Source organism: Sprattus sprattus, assembly GCF_963457725.1.
Source record: "Sprattus sprattus genome assembly, chromosome: 1".
Classification (NCBI taxonomy): Eukaryota; Metazoa; Chordata; class Actinopteri; order Clupeiformes; family Clupeidae; genus Sprattus; species Sprattus sprattus.
Window position 1 is genome coordinate 42,465,290 of NC_137920.1, and position 15,000 is coordinate 42,480,289.

A 15,000-nucleotide genomic window follows, 5' to 3' on the forward strand; every position below is an offset into this window, starting at 1 on the left:
ATCACATACCCATCACATACTCACATACTCATCACATGCTCATATACTCACATACTCATCACATACTCATCTTATACTCACAAACTCACCTACTCACATATTCACATACTCATCGCTTTCATAGTCACATACTCATCGCTTACATACTCACATACTCATCACATACTCATCGCATACTCACATACTCATCACATACTCATCACATACTCATATACTCATCACATACCCACATACTCAACACACTCATCACATACTCATCTCATACTCACATACTCATCACATACGCACATACTCATCTCATACTCACATACTCATCACCTACTCACATACTCGCTTACTTGCTTACATACTCACATACTCATTGCTTACATACTCACATACTCATCGCATACATACTGACATACTCATCGCTTACATACTCACACTCATCGCTTACATACTGACATACTCATCGCTTACATACTCACATATTTATCGCTAACATACTCACATACTCACCGCTTACATACTCACATACTCATCGCTTACATACTCACATATTTATCGCTTACATACTCACATACTCACCGCTTACATACTCACATACTCATCGCTTACATACTCACATACTCATTGCTTACATACTAACATATTTATCGCTTACATACTCACATACTCACTGCTTACAAACTCACATACTCACCGCTTACATACTCACATACTCATCGCTTACATACTCACATAGGGGAGAGTGGGGTGAGATGTGCCAGTTTTTACTTAAAGTGACTTTTAAGCGAGGCCACGACAGTAATGCTTCCATCTAAAATATATACATATATTAGGGTGTAGTGCATCTTTGGGAACAATCACTTTGGATCTGAAATATAGTATTTAAGAAATATAGCTTTCTGAAAAAAAGTGGTCTCATGGCACAACTTGCCCCCGGTGCGGGGTAAGTTGTGCCATTAAAGAGAATACATTGGGGTAAATTGTGCCATTGATTATTGAAGTAAAACAGTATATTTGCATCTCAGAAACTGTGTTGCTATATAAAAGCTAGACAAATTCAATGCAAAATTACTCATTTAAGGTTTATTTAAAGTTATTTTTCAACAACAAAAGCTGATGTTCTACAAGCCACATAAACAGATAAAAGGTACATTTTCTTAAACAAGGCCTAGAGCTTCCTGAACACATCAGAACAAAGTTGAGTTGAGTCAATTCTATTTAAAGGTAATTAACATGAACACATGTTCAGAACTAAATGAAATTCAAATGAAGACCAAATTGAATGGAATTCTCTATACAGATCACTGGCACAACTTACCCCAGGCCCTTTGGCACAAATCACCCCAATCCCACCTTTTTGGAATAAATGCATCATCCAGCTGTTTTGAGCTAAAATCAAACTAGCTATATAGACTTGCTGTTTAGACACAAAAATCGAAAAACCGAATAGAAAATTTACTTTGGAAGGCAAAAAACTGTTTTTTGAACTAAAAATGTGCTTATCTCTCATGCAAAGAGGCTCTCTTCTTTGCAGGATGAGTTAAGTGGCTGACTCTTCAAAGATGTGTGGTCACTTGACCAATTTTTTCTATGGTTCCCTAGAAATAAGGGATGGCACAACTTCCCCGCTGGCACAAATCACCCCACTCTCCCCTACTCATCGCTTACATCCTGGTGAAGCATCATACTCACCTTGGCCTCTGCAGAGACAGAGTTCCAGTAGCCACCAGTCAGGGAGAATTTTCCAGAGCCGATACGACCCAAAATGTCTTCTGGAGTGTCTTCGGGTCCATTAGCAAATGGAGTGAAGCTACAAGAGACAGACAGACAGACAGACAGACAGTTATGAGAGACAGACAGACAGACAGGCAGACAGTTATGAGAGACAGACAGACAGACAGGCAGACAGAGAGTCACAGACAGACAGACAGACAGAGAGACAGAGAGTCACAGACAGACAGACAGGCAGACAGACAGACAGAGAGTCACAGACTGACAGGCAGAGAGTCACAGACAGACAGTTATGAGAGAGAGACAGACAGACAGTTATGAGAGACAGACAGACAGACAGCTATGAGAGACAGACAGACAGAGAGAGAGTCACAGACAGACAGACAGAGAGAGACAGACGGGCAGAGAGAGAGAGAGAGAATCATTGACAGACAGACAGACAGACAGCTATGAGAGATAGACAGACAGACAGCTATGAGAGACAGACAGACAGAGAGCTATGAGAGACAGACAGACAGACAGCTATGAGAGACAGACAGACAGACAGAGAGAGTCACAGACAGACAGAGAGAGAGAGAATCATAGACTGACAGACAGACAGACATACAGCTATGAGAGACAGACCGACAGGCAGACAGACAGACAGACAGCTATGAGAGAAAGACAGACAGACAGACAGAGAGAGAGAATCACAGACAGACAGACAGCTATGAGAGAGCGACAGACAGGCAAAAAGACCCTAACCCTGATAAGTGCATACTCAGTGAGCATACTAACCCTAACCCTGATAGGCGCATACTCAGTGAGCATACTTACCCAGTCTAGGCGGAGAGGAAGATTTTAGAAATGACAGCAGAGTTTATGCTTCCCTAACCCTTACCCAGCACACCCAGCTGTGTAAACCCCTACCTGTGTTTGTGTGTCTGTGTGTGTGTGTCTGTGTGTGTGTGTGTGTGTGTGTGTGTGTATCTGTGTGTGTGTGTGTGTGTGTGTGTGTGTCTGTGTGTGTGTGTGTGTGTCTCTGTGTGTGTGTGTGTGTGTGTGTGTGTGTGTGTAAACCCAGCATAAACTAGCTTACCCTGTCAGCATTGTGTAGAGAAGGACACCCAGACTCCAAATGTCACAGGCTGCGTCATAGCCCTGTTTCTTCAGAACCTACACACACACACACACAGACACAGACACACACACACACACACACACACACACACAGGTATGGGTTTGCACAGCTGGATATGCTGGATTTGGGTTTACACACACACACACACACACACACACACACACACACACACACACACACACACACACACACACACACACACACACACAGACACAGACACAGACACAGACACACACACACAAAAACCAAATAGGTAGCTAACGTCAGACATAAATTCACCATGCAAGCTTACACAAGGTACCCAAACACACACACACAATAACAGACATAATTAAGAGACACCAAACCGATCACCAGAGATGTAGTAGGGCAGATAACAGCAACTTTTCAGTGAAATTGTGCAAAATGTGAAACAAGCATCAAATTTGGCATGGTGGTTCCCAAGGGTCTACTTAGAAAATCTGCCTGACGTGCCATTCAAAAATCCAAGATGGCAGCCATTTTTCAAGATGGACGCCAAATGCTTCTGCCAAAAATGGTTTTGCTTATAGAAGTGCATGTACTTGATGGATTTTAATGATCTTGGTGTCGATTACTATGTTTTCTTGTATGCTGATTCTAATTTTTCTACTTTCAAAAAACACAAGGGTATAACTTCACACTTTTTGGCTATTTAGATCAGTCTTTTTCTGCATTTTCGCTTGCCTGAAAACGTCTCCTGCGACTGATGAGAACAGCAGCAAAATACCATGGAGAATGTCAGACCCCAAACGGATAGAATGTTTTATATGTGAGGAGGAGGGAGATCTGGACAACTTTAAACAAGCTATGACCATGAAAATGAACAAGAGAGTCAACAAGTGTGGAAAGACTCTCAATGATGGAAAGCTGCTTGCCAAACTGAGTGCTGGTTATGTGGTGGCGCAGGAACTGAAGTACCACACAGTGCATGCTTGGCTGGTCTCTACAACCGAGAACGAGCTCACCTGCGTGCTGAAGAGCTGAAGGAAGCAGAAAACTGAGGTAGGAAAGAGGGAAGCATATCCAATTGCCTTCTCTGAACTGGTAACATACATCATTGGGACAAAATCTGCAAGTGAGAGTTCAGCTCCATCAGTCTTCCAACTTGCCGACCATGTGTGCTCTACAGGCAGAGGCTGGAGCAGCTTGGCATCGACAGTCCTGGTGTTCATGCTACCCGACTGAAGGACCAGCTGCTTCAACACATCCCTGATCTACAAGCTGAACATCATGGACGTGATGTCCTACTGGCCCTTAAGAAGGATGTAGGGTCAATTCTTGCACAAGCAAGCAAATATGGAGAAGCCGTTCATCTTACAAAGCCTTCTGGGATGATAAGACGTGAAATGCTTCAACACAAATCACAGTGGAATGGCACATTCCATGATGGGTGCCTAGAAGATGTTGTACCATCCTCACTGCTTCAGTTTGTTTGCAAGATTGAGAATAGAGCAGACATCAAGTCACAACTCCAACATGGAGCCTCAAAGTATGGCCTTGCTATGGCTCAGCTCTTACAGTACAATTGTTTTGCCAAATACAAGGCCGGATCTCATGTCCACAGACATTTCAAGGACCGGGAGACACCATTTGTTGTGTACATGGACATGTCTGTGTTTGCAAAAACAAGGAAGAGGTAGCTCATAGACATGCTCCATGACAATGGACTCAGCATCACTTATGATAAGAGTCTTAGAAATCTCAGCCCAGCTTGGAGAAGCTGTTGTAGCTCAGTACATGGATGATGGAGTTGTCTGTCCACAAGTGTTGAGGAAGCAGGAGTTCACAACGTCCGTGTGGACAACATCGACAGCAACCCAACAGCGACTACAGCTCAAACTTCCTTCCATGGTACTAGTATGTCTCTGTTCCAACACCCAAGCCCTGAACATCCTGGTGAGGAACGAGAGCCAGTGAAGCTCAGTGGGATAACAGGGTGAAGAGAGTTCAGGAGCTTCCTGAAGCATTCACCAATGTTAAACCAGCATACCTTACTAAGAACCTCAAACCTCCAGCTGTACCAAGCACTTCACTCAATCCAGTCAGACCTGAAGGAAGAGTACAGGTGGCTAGAAGAGGTGTCGGTCACTGAGAGTGTGGGTGATACTCTCAGTATCACATGGACAGCCCACCATGCAGCACAAAAGAGGAGCCAGCCTTTTGAAGTGAGCATGACATCACTGTTGCATTTGATACCAGACCAGGCTCACTCGGTTGCAACAATCAAACATGCCATGGGGAAGATTCAAGATACAGTGGCTTTCCTCAACGCATGGCAGACTCCGGTCATAGCTGCTAACCAACCACTGTTTGCACTAGCAAAACAAATCCAGGAGGAGTCTAGCAGACCAACGCTGACCTTTGAAGAGACCACAATTCCACAATTCCAGTTCTGGAATCTAGTTTTGGACATGGAGCTGGTCGTGCTCCTGTTGATGCGCTCCTTAAGGGAAGGAAACTTAAACCTGTACCGTGAAGCACTCTCAGAACAGATCCCCTACTTCTTCGCGATTAACATTGTAAATTATGCTCGGTGGCTTCCAGTTCACTTCAGAGTCATGATGTCTCTTGAGAAGCAGCATCAAGACGTAGCCAGAGAGTTTCACAAAGGAAACTTTGTGGTCCACAAATCCAGAAGAGACTTATCTGCCATGGCCATTGACCAAGCCCATGAACAGAACAACGCAGCCATCAAGGGTGATGGAGGAGATATTGGACTAACAGAGGACCCAGGGGCACTTCGGAGATGGATGGTGGCGAAGTGAGCCATCTAGTATGTGCATATAAGGCCATTTCTGGTGTAAATGATGCAACCATCAGCACCAAACACCATGAACTGACCTTAAGTGCCCAGACATCTTTCCTTGAGAGGGTGGAGGCACTGTTCAGAGTTATAAAAATTCTTTCCAAAAAGAGTCTGCTGATTTGCTGGTGCTGGACACAAAGAACATTACCAACCAGTTCAGCTAGTGCTTCACGAGAGAGGCAAGGAGAAGTTCCAGTAATTTATGGAGGCCTTGGAAAATGAAGAAGAATGCACATTCTAATAGCCAATCAAGAAGAACAAGGCTTCTTTCTTCAAGCACGAGCAGGCAGCTAGCAGCTTCAAGGAGAAAGTGCTTAAAGATGGCTGTCACTTGTTCTCCCGGCTCTTTATCTCCTGCCAAAACAGACAGTGTGACTTGCAAGAATTCTTCAAGTATGATAACCAGTCAGCGCCTGCATCTCTCAGTGACAATGACAGGCTTCATATGTGCTAGAAGTCACAGCTAACTGAAATACTTCAGGCATTGGTGACATTGCCTGACAGCGAACCAGAGGGAGACACCATCATCATTGATGGATCAGCGCTCATCAATTCCCTGCCTCCACGCAGCCCAAAGACTTTCGATGACTATGCAAAAGAAGACGTCCTTCCAAAAGTGGAGCTGCAAATGCCTTCGTTCAGGGCTCACCTGTACTGCACTCTGCAGCTGTGTATGTCAGCTGTAGTGATGAAGTATGCCAGTGTGTGGGCCACTGTAATAGTTTGCTTTGGAAGGACGATATTTACAGTATTAAGGGTTTTTATTATTATTTTTGATTTAGTTTCCGTCCGGAAATAACATGATCCAAATGCTAAGTATCTTAATGCATGATGTGTATATTTAATGTTCATATTGTGTAAATAAAGCATGAGAAGTATTATTTGATGTGTTATGTTGTTATTTTATATAAAGTGTTCATTTTCTACCATTTACGGTATTATAATGCTAGTGAAAGTAAAAAAAATTCGATTCAGCATGCAAGAAAACATAGAAATCGACACCAGTATCATTCAAATCCATCAAGTACATGCATATCTTTGAGAAAAAACATTTTTGGCTCACGCATTCGACGTCCATCTTGAAAAATGGCCACCATCTTGGATTTTTGAATGGCACGTAAGGCAGATTTGTTAAGTAGACCTTTGGGAACCACCATGCCAAATTTGGTGCTTGTATCACATTTTGCACAAATGTTCTATTATCTGCCCCACTAATGGACAAAAACAGTGATGAAGAGAGAGATGAACAGACAGAGGGGGAGAGAGAAAGAGAGAGGGGGAGAACAGAGAGAGGGAGAGAGAGAAGAGAGAGAGGGAGAGAGAGGGAGAGAGAAAGAGAGAGAAAGAGAGAGAAAGAGAGAGAGAGAAAGAGAGGGCACCTCAGAAAAACAAACACAGTGATGAGAGAGAAAAGAGAGAGAGAGAGGAGAGAGAGATAGCGAGAGAGAGAGATAGAGAGCACCTCAGAAAAGCAAACACAGTGATGAGAGAGGGATAGAGAGAGAAAGAGACAGAAAAAAGAGAGAGAGAGGGAGGGAGAGAGAGAGAGAGGGCACCTCAACAAACAGTGATTAAAGGAAAAAGAGAGAGAGAGAGAAGAGAAAGAGAGAAGGAGAGAAGAGAAAGAGAGAGAGAGAGAGAGAGGGCACCTCAGGTGCGACAAAGTTGGCCGTGTAACAGGGTGTCATGAGGAGGCCATTATCCGCCCGCAGCTGCTTGGCGAACCCAAAGTCACACAGGCGGATGGAGGCGGGGTCTCCACAGCAGTCCACATACAGGAGGTTAGAGGGCTTCAGGTCCCTGTGGACCACCTGCGCACACACACACACACACACACACACACACATACCGCACACACACACACACACACACACACCACACACCGCACACACACACACACACACACACACACCGTACACACACACACACACACATACCGCACACACACGAGGAGAGAGGGAGAAAGGGAAGGATGAATAAGAAAAAGTATTATCATTCATGCAGAGGATCAATTGTTAGGAGACTTCCAAAAACAATGAGGCGTCCTTTAGCTTGAAGTTGCAAACGACCAGATTTAAGTCAGCAACGCAGAGCACATTATACATCTACCAGAGAGGCTAGACCAGGGGTACTCAATAGAGCACATTACACATCTACCAGAGTGGAGGCTAGACCAGGGGTACTCAATAGAGCACATTACACATCTACCAGAGTGGAGGCTAGACATGGGGTACTCAATAGTGCACATTACACATCTACCAGAGTGGAGGCTAGACCAGGGGTACTCAATAGAGCACATTACACATCTACCAGAGTGGAGGCTAGACCAGGGGTACTCAATAGAGCACATTACACATCTACCAGAGTGGAGGCTAGACCAGGGGTACTCAATAGAGCACATTACACATCTACCAGAGTGGAGGCTAGACATGGGGTACTCAATAGAGCACATTACACATCTACCAGAGTGGAGGCTAGACCAGGGGTACTCAATAGAGCACATTACACATCTACCAGAGTGGAGGCTAGACCAGGGGTACTCAATAGAGCACATTACACATCTACCAGAGTGGAGGCTAGACCAGGGGTACTCAATGGGCTCCAGTCCGGATCCAGACCCAGACGCAATCAAATTTGGACCGAAGCCAAAATCAACATTCTAATTTAATCATGATCCAAGTGAGTTTTCATTGGTGCGTGATTTCACACTATACATTGTTTTCCTACTCAATGTGGTTTCTATCTTCCGTGTCCAATCCAGAGGTCCAATCAGGAGCTGTAATAACAACATCACTATGACATCTCACTCACTAAATGTTGGCCGCGACCTCAGTGTGTGTCAATGGCAACAACGCGGTACATCGATTTGTGAACGGTATCTGTTTCTCAGCAACAAAACATCATGGCGTGCTCTAAACCCGTCAAAAAATGAAAAGTTGATTCCAAAGATCGCAAATTTAAGACAGAGTGGACTGCCTGTGGGGAGCACAAAACCAATGTGTTTAATCTGCAACGAGAAGGTTGCCCTTGTCAGAAGTGGTAACGTGAAATGTCACTATGAAACAAAGCATACACACTTTGAACAAAATGACCCCCAGAACTCTGAGGTAAGGGCCAGTTTGCCAACAGAGCCAACAGGTCTGCAGACGATGCAGTAAACATGGCCCTTCACTTCATCCTCCAGCACCTGGACTCCTCAGGAACCTACGCCAGGATCCTGTTTGTGGACTTTAGCTCTGTCTTCAACACAATCATTCCAGCTCTTCTTCAGGGCAAGCTCTCCCAGCTGAATGTGCCTGACTCCACCTGCAGGTGGATCACAGACTTCCTGTCTGACAGTGAGGCTGACGTGAGGCTTTGGTAAGTTTGTCTCTGACTCCAGGTTCATAAGCACTTTCTTTCCCCTCTACTCTTCTCCCTGTATACCAACAGCTGCACCTCCAGTCACTAGTCCATCAAACTCCTCAAGTTCACGGACGACACCACCCTCATCGGGCTCATCTCTGGTGGGGACGAGTCTGCTTACAGGTGGGAGAATGACCATCTGGTGACCTGGTGTGGTCAGAACAACCTGGAGCTAAATGCTCTGAAAAACAGATATGGAGATGGTTGTAGACTTTAGAAGGAACCCAGTCCCACCCACCCCAATCACCCTGAGAGACTCCCCAGTCGACACTGCAGAGTCCTTCCGCTTCCTGGGCACCATCATTTCCCACGACCTCAAGTGGGAGCTGAACATCATCTCCCTCACCAAAGAAGTTCTTCAGAGGATATGCTTCCTGCGGCAGCTGAAGAAGTTCAACCTGCCAAAGACAATGATGATGCACTTCTACATCTGCATCATCTGCATCATCTACAGTCCATCCTCTCCTCCTCCATCACCATCTGGTACGCTGCTGCCAATGACAAAGGCAGACTGCAGCTTATCATCCCGTCTGCTGAGAAGGTGATTGGCTGGAATCTGCCATCTCTACAGGACCTGTACGCCTCTAGGACCCTGAGGCATGCAGGTAAGATTGTGGCCGATCCCCACCACCCGGGTCACACACTCTTCAAGGTACTTCCCTCTGGCAGGAGGCTGCGGCCCATCAGGACCAAAACCCCACGCCACCAGAGCAGCGTCCTCCCGGCTGAAGTTGGCCTTATTGATAGTTTTCAGTGACGTCACTACAATTGTTAGTTGACGGGCAAAAAGAACAGCGAAACAGCGAGAAACAGTGGAAAACTTCGAGCAGTGCCTACTCAAATACGATTGCCATCAACCACAGACCATACCACTATAGCCAGACAGAAATATTCAGAAGGGAAAACAAATTAGGAACTTGTGATACATTTATTGCAGGTGTCCTGACATTTTTAGTCCCTGTCTGAGCTCCAGTGTGGAGATATTTACATCTAATAGAAAATCCGTTCACATACACATCTCAAAAACAGAAAGCCTAGAGAAGCACAGATAGTTATTTAATTTTCAGAAGTGGTTGGGCTCACAACGATGTCGTCTGGAAGGTAAAAACTAAAAACCATCTTCATAAGAGCAAAGATGAATGCCATTTAATATCTAGGTACCAGCTAGCGAGGTACCTTCTGTAAGCTAGCAGCCGTTAGCCTACCCAAACGATGTTCTTTATTATTTGACACAATTCCCGAGTTTAGTACGAAAACCTGGTCTGGCGAATGACAACTTAAATGATCTTCCCATATATTTCCTACTGACATTGTAGTATTACAAGTTGAATGACAAAATACACTAGCCTAGCCTATTGCTTGCTTAGGTACTTATAGGGAGAGCTGCAGCTGGGTAATCCAATTTGAATCATGTGGATGCTTTGTTTCTTGTCTTTATTACTTGATCTATTCCCATTTTAGGAAGTTATTCTGATAAATTAGACGACCAGAACAGGGTGACTGCTTTTATTTCCAGCTCCAAAAGTAAGGCTACTTTACTGTGTGTCGGAGAAACGTTGACCCAGAAGATGTCTACGTACAATCAGCTGGCAATGGCGAAATAAAAAAAGAAAAAGTATCAGCAGGCAGCAACATGGGAGGGTTTTAAATGCGATAAAAACAAAATCCGGGCTTGTCTCCTCGCCGATTAAAACAGCTAACCGAGCAACAACTGTCTGGCATTTTATTAACTTTCATTACAAGAGCTTGAAAGGTGAGTTGTTCCTGTATTAACTCCCGTGTTAAACAGCTGTAGAACGTCTTTTTTGCCCGCCAGCTGGTCATTCTGACGTCAGCTGAAAACTATCAATTAACAAGGCCCGGGACCCCCAGCTGACTTGGGGCCTGATTTACTAACAGGATTGCGCCCATTTCAGGCGTAAAATAGCGGTCGTAAACATAAAACGGTATTTACTAAGGGGGCGCATTTGAGTAGAGGCGCATATTAGCGCTTTATGGGTGTGTACCTGCAAACAGGTGGGATGGCACGGAAACGTGGGTGGTAACCTGGGCGTGAAGCGCAATTTAATGGGAGGAGAGAAGGTAAGTGCGCCTAATGATGCATTGCGTGGTATTTACTAAAACTGCCTGACGAGCGCACGTCTCTGATTTGCGGGCTAATTCTCTGCCTCATAAAAGCACGTCTTAACCAGGAAGCGCATTTCCATTGAGTCTGAAAACGGTGATATGGCAGCAGTTATAAGAGCAAGGCGAAGAAAGAAGACAGAGACAGCGCACAGAAAGAATTTTTTCAACTTGTTAGATTCAGTTAAATACCTAGGTTTTAGTTTACATAATATAATCTCATATGCGTCAGGGCAAGGCCCATTCTGTGAATATACATCTAGGTCTCACAGACGGAACGTCAGGCCTGCTTCCTTAACATCTGGTTCCCTGACCATTTGATGGTTGGCTGAGACATCAAGATAAATCCTGTCTTTTGTCCAGGGCCAGGAAGGACAGCTGGAGATCAATGGTTGTATGGGATGTCCCGGAGCCAGGACCCCAGACAAACACTTAATTAAATTAGACCAAATTAGTTAATACCTCCTACTTTCATTTATGGACACACCTTTCATTTCTTGTTATTGTTTACATGATAATTCTATACTATAAGAGTCACAAACTTTTGTAATGAGAAGAAGCAGGGAGACTGACTCCTCAGCATGCAGACGTGCCTTGTACATGCTTGTGTTGTATGGAGCTGACCGTGGCTTGGAACTGAATAAACACATTCTTTCGCTAAGCCGTCTTCTACAAGTCTGTTATTCTGAACAAGCTAACTTGAACCACGCGTGGGCATCCGACGAATTTGCCGGAGGACAGCACAAGCTTTCATTCAACTCGTATAACTCTTTTTCAGTTAAGCGATCCACAAATCATTAGACGGTACAGGTTAACCAGCCACGCAATACTTCAATTACTGGACCAGATCAGAGACGACATCGAACCCTCCACCCGGCGATCACATTCCATTCCATCAGTTGATAAACTCCTGGCAACATTTGCAAATATTGGCCTCCGGATAATTTCAAACAGTTATAGCATATGCAGTTGTTGTCTCAGCCTTCACTCAGCCAACTATTCACCCAGGTACTCGACGCATTGCTACGGCGCACTGGTCAATATACATTTCCCCACTACGATAGCTGAAATTAAACTTTCCAAACGTAATTGGAGCCATTGATTGCACCCACATGCAAACAGTCCCACCTTCAATCCACGAACACATTTACCGAAACAGAAAGCACACATATTCAATGAATGTCCAGGTCATATGTGATGCCAACATGACCATTACTAATGTGGTAGCCAAATACCCTAGATCTGTCCATGACAGTTTTATCTTCACTTATATATTGTAGTGAACCCATGTCACTTGTAGAATTTATTAATCTCGCCATGTACACATCTATATTGTTATAATAGACAGTTTGTGCATTAATGCCACCAATAGCATATTCTTTATAATCATGTTCTTTTAAACATCTCGCTGTAGGTGATGACGGGCAGAACAACAACATAACATGGTTATGGTTAACAGGTTCAGTGATTGAGCGAACGTGAACCAAAATATCTATCTCCTCTTCGCTGAACCTTAGTTTTTTCTTCCTCGAATCTCCATGGTGGCAGTAAATTGCAGGCGTTTTCTCCCGTCTTTTAACGGTGCGCTAAATAATGATTGCCCAGCGCGGATCTGGTTTGATAAATACCATGGGAAATGCGGGGAAACACCATGCGTTAATGTGCACCTGGCAAAGGCGCAGATTAAGCTGCGGTCGCAATGTTAGTAAATCAGGCCCTCTTAAGGGCGGAGTAGGCACAGAGTGCCCAGCGCGGATCTGGTTTGATAAATACCACGAAAAATGCTCAAAAACACTGTGCGTTAATGTGCGACCGCAGATTAAGCTGCGGTCGCAATGTTAGTAAATCAGGCCCTTGGACTCTTATCCCGCCCCCACGCCTCAAGTCTGTGTTACATTAACACACATCACATTACATTACATTGCACATTGCATATCGCATATCACTTTGCACTCCTGTTTTGCATTTTACTTTTTACTTTTTTATAAATCTTTTATTTTATATATTGTATTGTTTTTGTTGGAGTTATGTTTTTGGATTTTGACGTCACTGTTCCGGACCCTGGACTCAATGGAAATTTGGCAAGTGGACCTTTTGGGTTTCTGATTGAGTATCCCTGGGCTAGACAAACTACATTAAGCAACACTAGCTAGGATTACCTAAACAAGGCTAACCTACTGTATGTTAACTGTAGATAAGATCTGGTAGGATAAACAGCTAGGTTGTACTAACTCTCCTGTTACGTCCCTGTGTGTATCGTGTCACGTCCACCAGACTGAGGGCCTGAATTACTAACAGGATTGCGCCCATTTCTGGCGTAAAATAGCGGTCGTAAACATAAAACGGTATTTACTAAGGGGGCACATTTGAGTAGAGTCGCATATTAACGCTTTGAGGGTGTGTACCTGCAAACAGGTGGGATGGTTCCGAAACGTGGGTGGTAACGCGCTATTTAATGGGAGGAGTGCGCCTAATGATGTATTGCGTCGTATTTACTAAACTGCCTGGTGAGCGCACATCTCTGATTTGCAGGCTAATTCTCCGCCTCATAAAAGCACGTCTTAACCAGGAAGCGCATTTCCACTGAGTCTGAAAACGTTGATATGGCAGCAGCAAGGCGACGACAGAGACAGAGACAGCGAACAGAAATATTTTTTTCAACTCCTATAATTCATATTCATATATATGAAATTAAACTTCCGAACGTAATTGTAGAAATTGATCGCACCCACATGCAAACAGTGCCACCTTCAATCCACGAACACGTTTACCAAAACAGAAAGCACACATATTCAATGAATGTCCAGGTCATATGTGATGCCAACATGACCATTACTTACGTGGTAGTGGTCTGTCCATGACAGTTTTATCTTCCGGAATAGTGCCATCTATCCATGATTGAGCAACGGTGATTTTGGCTACTTGGTAAATGTATTTGTTTCAGTGGGGATATATTGTAGTGAACCCATGTCCCTTGTAGAACGTATTAATCTCGCCATGTACACATCTATATTGTTATAATAGACAGTTTATGCATTAATGCCACCAATAGCATATTATTTATAATCGTGTTCTTTTAAACATCTCGCTGTAGTTGATGGCGGGCAAAACAACAATATAACCCATTGAATCAGGTTCAGTGATTGAGCGAACGTGAACCAATATATCTATCTCGTTATCTATTCGCTGAACCTTAGTTTTTTCTTCCTCGAATCTCCATGGTGGCAGTAACTTGCTGGCAAGTTCTCCAGTTCTCCAGTCTCCAGCCCAGCGCGTATCTGGCTTGATAAATATCACGGAAAATGAGGGGAAACACCGTGCGTTAATGTGCGCCTGGCAAAGGCGCAGATTAAGATGCGTTCGCAAATCAATGTTAGTAAATCAGGATCTTTAAAGGGTGGAGTAAGCACAGTTTGCCCAGCGCAGATCTGGCTTGATAAATACCACGGAAAATGCGCAAAAACACCGTGAGTTAATTTGCGAACGCAGATTAAGCAGCGCTCGCATATTAGTAAATCAGGCCCTGAGAGTCTGACACGACCGTCTAAGACACAATGCTGCTTTCCCGGTCAAATGCTGTGTTTTTCATTGACCTGCTCACAACTTGAATTTGTGTGTGGACTTACTCTCCTTAGTCTTTCTTTACTCTTTCCATATTTCGATTCTATAACAATGACTTTAAAGTTCACCTAACCTTGTCTCGCTGTGTTTTTTGCCAGCAGTGCCATCTCACCCATTTCCTCCTGACCCTAGCCCTAGGGGTGTGACCCTCCTCAGACATGTGTGGGATATTTTACTATGAATC

General features: G+C 44.2%; 1 protein-coding gene across 2 annotated transcripts in view; it reads right to left on the reverse strand.

The window, feature by feature from the left end:
* The window catches only part of rps6ka3a (ribosomal protein S6 kinase a, polypeptide 3a), a 32,459-nt gene that overhangs the window by 3,352 nt on the left and 14,107 nt on the right, over positions 1 to 15,000 (reverse strand). For both annotated transcript variants that reach the window (XM_080848700.1, XM_080848701.1), the window contains 3 exons: positions 7,316 to 7,477; positions 2,798 to 2,874; positions 1,681 to 1,798 (listed from right to left, as the gene is read on the reverse strand). In XM_080848700.1, coding sequence (XP_080704826.1) covers positions 1,681 to 1,798; positions 2,798 to 2,874; positions 7,316 to 7,477 — 357 coding nt within the window. The remainder of the gene's footprint in view (positions 1 to 1,680; positions 1,799 to 2,797; positions 2,875 to 7,315; positions 7,478 to 15,000) is intronic.